This window comes from Gymnogyps californianus, chromosome 13 (genome assembly GCF_018139145.2).
Source record: "Gymnogyps californianus isolate 813 chromosome 13, ASM1813914v2, whole genome shotgun sequence".
NCBI classification, from domain to species: domain Eukaryota; kingdom Metazoa; phylum Chordata; class Aves; order Accipitriformes; family Cathartidae; genus Gymnogyps; species Gymnogyps californianus.
The window spans coordinates 16,523,974-16,529,973 of record NC_059483.1 but is presented as its reverse complement, the minus strand read 5'-3'; the positions used below and the strand labels follow the sequence as shown (position 1 = coordinate 16,529,973).

Below are 6,000 nucleotides of genomic sequence, written 5' to 3'. Positions count from 1 at the left end.
GCCCACCAAAGCCAATTCACTTGGGCCTCAAATGACTAGGACTGGCATAGGCACGTAGGAGTTCTGGAAGGTGGATAACACACAGAGTGGAAAGTATTTATTAATAACAGGGGATCACTGGAGAAAAACGTGGAGACAATCCATGACTGTACATCAGAGGGGAACAGGGAGAAGATTGAAAAGAAGACTCCTAGGAAACGAAGCTTTGAGATAAAGAACAACAGAATATCCAGGAACTTCTAAGTGGCTGTATTTTCAGTCAAATAATCAGAGCAAGTTAGTGAAAAGATATGGTAAACACTGAAAGTAGTGAAGAACTATAGCTAGGAGAGGGAACTGCTGGAAGAATATAAACTGTGTTGCTGAGTAATAGCATCCTAATTGAAGACACAGAAAGCCAAAGAATCTAATTAGTCAGGAAAACACATTTCGTTACATTCTTAGTAATTTGTTTTGAAAAAATCCAACTGGATTTTAAATTTAACAGATTTTCAGTATGTTCAGAGCAGATTACACTGTTTATACTTGCATATAGAGATAATGAAAAATATAGTTTCAGAGACATATACAAGAAAGCGTTTAATTCAAAATCATGTTTGCAGTTGTCCCTTACTATCTGGGTACCGTTATATAAAGTTCTGCTGAGAGGATGGAAAAAATAAATTAGGACTTTAGTTGAGTTGGCAAGCATTACTGGAGACCATCACCCATTTCTTTAATGCACAGGCAATCTGAGACATACTGGAAGCTGTAGCTCAGCCAAACAAATGAAAAGAACATTGTCTGTGCACCCCACTGCCTTCCCTCCTTCTCTCCCTCCTTCTCCCTCCCTCCCTCCCTCTCTCCCTCCCTGTTTCTGTACCAAGTTTTCACAATGAGATTTTTTTCACAAAATGTACAGCTAGATCTCCAGCTAGACTGAAGTAGTGTTACTCACTTCATTTACATTTAGCTTTCAAAAACTTGTATTTTTGGTGAGCTTATATGCAAATGATTACATGGTAAGACCTCAATGTGGTGGGTTTCTTGTATCTTGAATGTTTTTGGCAAACACTAAATAGGAGAGAAGAAAATCAAAATTATGCTTAGTATTAGGATACTTTGCTCATGCAAATTAATAAAAAACCAATTATGCAAAAATATAAAAGACTGCAGAGGGCAAATAGAAATTCAGTGTCATATCCTCTTGGAAGTTTTGTTACCTATTAAATCTTGAGCGTGGATAAGGTCAATAACATGGACAATTAAGCCTCCCTCTCATCATCTTTATTCTATAGCAGATTAAGGTATTTTAAAATCCATTTATGCACATTTTTATCTATTTTTGAGATCCCAGTTAATGTGTTTTCAGAAGTATGCACTTTTTATGGTTGTCCATATAAACTACATTAATAATAACAAAGTGCTATTTTAAGTTCTTTAGAGAGTCACCATTACTTGTACTGACATCAGCAAGATGATATTCACTGATCTGACATAAACAATATACAGACATATTTAAATTTCATCATGGTCTTTTTTAGATAAAAATTCGAACAACATCTTCAAACTCAAACTGTAGCTTTACCATACTTCAGACGAGAAGAACGAAAATAGAAGTCTTTAGGCAAAAAGAAAAAGAGGATGCACCTGAAAATATATGCAAAAATAAAAGGAAATACGTAACATGGACGAGAACGAATCCTGCAAGTCCTTGTTTGCAACATAGCCATCTTGCATTAAAATATTCCTCCCATGTGTACGGATAGTAATAGTTTAGTATATATTAGCATACTAGTAACTTCAGCTGGACTATTAGAATTAATAATTAATTAACCCGCATGAGTGAGAATCCCTGCCTTGTTAAGGACTAGGCTAGTTCTGTTGCTTCCCATTTTTTATGAAATTCCCTATTTGTTATGTAAGTTCCTCCCACATGCATTGCAATTGGATTTGTTCTTTCTGCCTGCAATGAACTGCTGCGCAGCATTGCTGTGCACCACTCCGCAAGTTCACGGCGGCTGAAGTTTTGGTTAAGTAGCTTTACCCTTCTGCGCAACGCTCCTAAATTCTTAATGGGCTTTTCTGATCCTATGATGTCCATAAGAGGCTGCTTCTTTGGCCACCTCTTTCCCTTACAGAGAATAAACGCCTGACAAGCAATAAATGTTATCGAGGGGGAAATGATAGTAATTTAGTTGAAAATCTGCAATAAATGTATGATAATATTAAATGTATTTGTTCCCTGCTCTACCATTCTTTAACGTATAAAGGAAGTACACTGAATATGGTATAGCACAGAGTGTACGACAGATGAGGACATCCATATTTCTTTTTTCTCTGAGCAATGGTTGTTTCCATTCAAAATGTCATCACTTATTACGGTAGCTGGTACACATTCTAAAACATCCATATAATGCTGGCCATTTCATTCAGGAATGAGTAATATCAAAGTGACATAAAAGTGAAGCAATCTTAGTGAAATAATTAGACACAAGTTTCTAGAAGAAGAAGGGAAAACAACTCTTTGGAGAAGAATTGATGGCTTCAGAAATTAGCACTTTTGTGACTAAACAGTATCAGTGTTCTTGAATACTTTCTCAAAACTTTCTAAAAGTACTTGCATTTCTTTTTTAACCATAATTTTGATTTTGAAAATATAGTAGATAATTTGGTCTAGCAATAAAGGGCCAGTTAGCTTTTGAAATATGCAAAACTATATGCTTACTGGTTTGGATCAACTGAGAAAAAATTTTTCTCTCTGTTTCATCGTTTTATTGGGAGGCTCACGAAGTTTGGTTTTGAAGCGTATTTGGTAGCTTCCAGTACATATTGCTATGGTCTGTTATAAGGACTGGGGGTTAGAAAACAGGTATTGGTGAGGCCAGAATCCAGGAATTTCATGAGAACCTTTGCAAGGGAAGCAGCTCTTTTCTATGGGATACTTTTTGCTTATGTTTGATCCAGGCCTTATTAGTTATGAATGTCTCAATAGTGCCTCAGTGCTTAACTTGATAAGCTTCATTTAAAAAAATGATTTAGATACCTGAGTCTAGATTTGTAAAGGTACTAAGTTCCTAAGCAGGTTAGGCGTTCACTCCGGCTAAGCACGCTAGGTGCCTGCTTCCGGTGCCTGCAGTGGTTGTTAGGCAACCAGTCTTGATTTAGATACTTTTGAACATGTACCAAGCATTTTTGACACCTAAATATCTGACTGTCGAGAAAAGAAGTTCTAGTGACTTTCATGGACATTTAAGGCAAGTACCTAAGTATGTAGTAGACTGTTTTAATCTGGAAAAACATACACTGTAATGATAGAAACCTGTCAAGTGGGTGTGGTACCGTCCCAATTAAATCAAACCAACAGATTGACTCACGAATGTAACAGCTGAATCCATCAGGTCAGAAGATTATAAAAAAGGAAGTGCTGAAATGGAGGTTAAGAAGTGGCTTTGGGCTTTTCTCTGTTTAAAAGACTTCTCTCTAAATCAGCCTTGCTGTTAATGTTTTTTATCCTTTAGCTTACAAAGGTAACACCAGAAGGGATAGGCTCTCCCTAATGGAGAGCCTCTTACAAAGCTGGAGGATGGGCGTTCTTCACCAGGTCCCTGGAGAATATCTGCAGTATGAAGGTTTTATTGCTCTCCTTCTAATTACTGTCTGTAGTTGTTATTTATTATTAATTAGATGGAGATAGTTGTGGATGAAGGATGGTTACAAGAGCGGAGAGGGACACGAATAAGGAAGTGGTAGAGGAAAGGGATAGTAGAAGTAGTTTCACTGAAATGTTTTCTTAACAAAATACTACCTTTGTCAAAGATAAAGGTTCAAAACCATCAGGTTTGATCATGGCTTGTTCAAAAAAATATCCTGAAATACTCTTAAAAAAAAATCGGAAAAGTGTTCATTGCAGAGAAAACAAATTTTAATTTTGAAGCATCAATTCTGTTTTGAATTTGTATGTCTATAATCCTTACTTTATTTCGTTAGTTACTTTTTGTCGTGATTGAAATACTGCCTTGCAGTAATTGAAGGCAGCTGTCCTGAGTTTTCTCCTTTGCAGTACACCTCTTGGCCCCTCCAGCCGTGTGTACAAGACTTCTGTGGTAGTTTCAAGACCAATGAAACAAAACCCACATGAAAGTTTTAGGGTTCTGCAGTGACAGGTAACGCCAAAAATAAAATTTCTCAAAGCCAAACTTATTCAAATTATTTATTTGGATAAACTTTCGAAATCGCAGGGGTAGCTTGGAGTCGGAAGGACGGCATTTCAACAGGTTAGCGCGGTAAGCGGAGAGCACGAGGTTGGAATAACTGACTGGGCTGGCCCTGGAGGTGAAGGCAGAGGCCGAGCGGAGCCGCCGCGGCGCGGGAACAGCGCGAGCGCGCTGTGGGGGAGTGGTGCAGGCGGGGGGGGACGGGGCAGGTCGTACCGGGCCGGTAAGCCTTGAGTTGTCAATAGCGAGGGACGCGGTCGCCGGAGCGCGTGGAGAGGGAGACGCTAAAGCCGCTCACGTCTCGGCGGTGTCCCGGGCGTTACACCGGTACCTGCCGTGTGGGGCAGCGCGAGTCGAACGGGAAGGGAAAGGGCTGAGGGCGGGCAGGGTACGCGGGCCGCTGCGCGGGCCTCGGCCGGGACGTGGCGACTGCGGGGCAGGACGGCTAGCGGCGGCGGGGACGGCGCGGCTGAGGGGCGGGAACCCGGTGAGGCGGCGTGTGGGGCGGGAGCCCGGCCGGCGGGAGCCGCTGCGCGGCGGCGAAGGGGTTAAGGCGGCAGCTCTATTTGCGGCTGCCGGAGCTCCAGGCGATTAGAGAGCGGCTCCGCGCCCCCGCCCGGCCGCGGGAGCGCGGCGGCGACAGCAGCAGCAGCAGGTGGCGGTGGCAGCAGCAGCAGCGAGGGAGTTAACCCCGTGGCGGCGGCAAGCAGCAGCAGGAGGAGGGTGACTGAGGAGCAGGCGGCGGCAGCAGGAGGAGGAGGGGGACTGAGGAGGAGCAGGCAGCAGCAGCAGGAGGAGGGGGATTGAGGAGCAGGCAGCAGGAGGGGGACTGAGGAGCAGGCGGCAGCAGCAGCAGCAGCCGGGTTGCTAGGGATGGAGAGATCCCGTGTCACCCGGATGTGAGTGTCATGTTGGCCCAAACTCTGAGGGATTTGGCAGCGGCGAAGCAGCAGCAGCAGGAGGAGGACCAGCCCCTCGCACGTCGCTAGTCACTACCATGGGGGTCGGGTAGCGGGGAGCGCAGGGGGCAGCGCACACCTGGCTCGGGGTGGGGTGGGGGGCGTCTCTGCCCTTTTTTGTTTTTTTCATTTTCCTCTCACACACTGGAGAAAGTGAGAATAATGCACCAGCAGCAGCGGCCGGGGCAGCACCCAGAAGGTAAGAGCCGGAGCGCCCACCAAGGGCAGCGGCGTGCCCGGGGCTGGGGGGGGAAGCGGGGGAGGATTTATGAGGGATTTGGGAGTCGGGGATTGGGGTGATTAGGGAAGGGGTTGAGGATGGGGTAGGTTTGCGATGGGGAAGGGATGAGCGGCTGGGTTCGAGGAGGGACCGGGAAGGGCAGGGGATGAGGTGAAGGCGGGATAAGGTGCTGCCCTCGGCCTGTGACCAACATGGGAGCGGGTTTATGCGCGTCTATCTCTTGTCCTGGGGCCATTAATATCAGCTGGCCGCGCTGGGGAAGGACACAGCTTTGTCTACGTTTCCCTCTTATTTGTGTAATTGTGGATAAACCTGCGGCTCCCCGTCGGCTCCCCCGCGCCGGGGCGGGAGGGCAGCGAGGGGTTAGGGCAGGGCGGTGGGTGCGATGTGCTCGGCCCCCGGCCCTGCCGGGGCGCACGGGGCGAGACGCGGGGCTCCTCAGCGTTAGTCCCCTCCGCCGACGGGCTCCGGCGCTGCCACATCCCCCACTGTTGTTTTGAAATGATTACTCCCTCCTCAATTAGCAGTAAGTTTGTGTTTTTGCCCCTGCCGGGGCACGCAGGCATCTCCCCCGGGGAACGCAGGCACCCGGGCTTTGCTTCCC

General features: G+C 45.8%; 1 protein-coding gene across 1 annotated transcript in view; it reads left to right on the top strand.

The window, feature by feature from the left end:
* The first annotated feature begins 3,494 nt into the window (after nt 1-3,494).
* The window catches only part of CACNA1D (calcium voltage-gated channel subunit alpha1 D), a 200,442-nt gene continuing 197,936 nt past the window's right edge, over nt 3,495-6,000 (top strand). Inside the window, exon 1 of the mRNA XM_050904926.1 lies at nt 3,495-3,611. Within this exon, the coding sequence (XP_050760883.1) occupies nt 3,539-3,611 (73 nt within the window). The 5' untranslated portion in view covers nt 3,495-3,538. The remainder of the gene's footprint in view (nt 3,612-6,000) is intronic.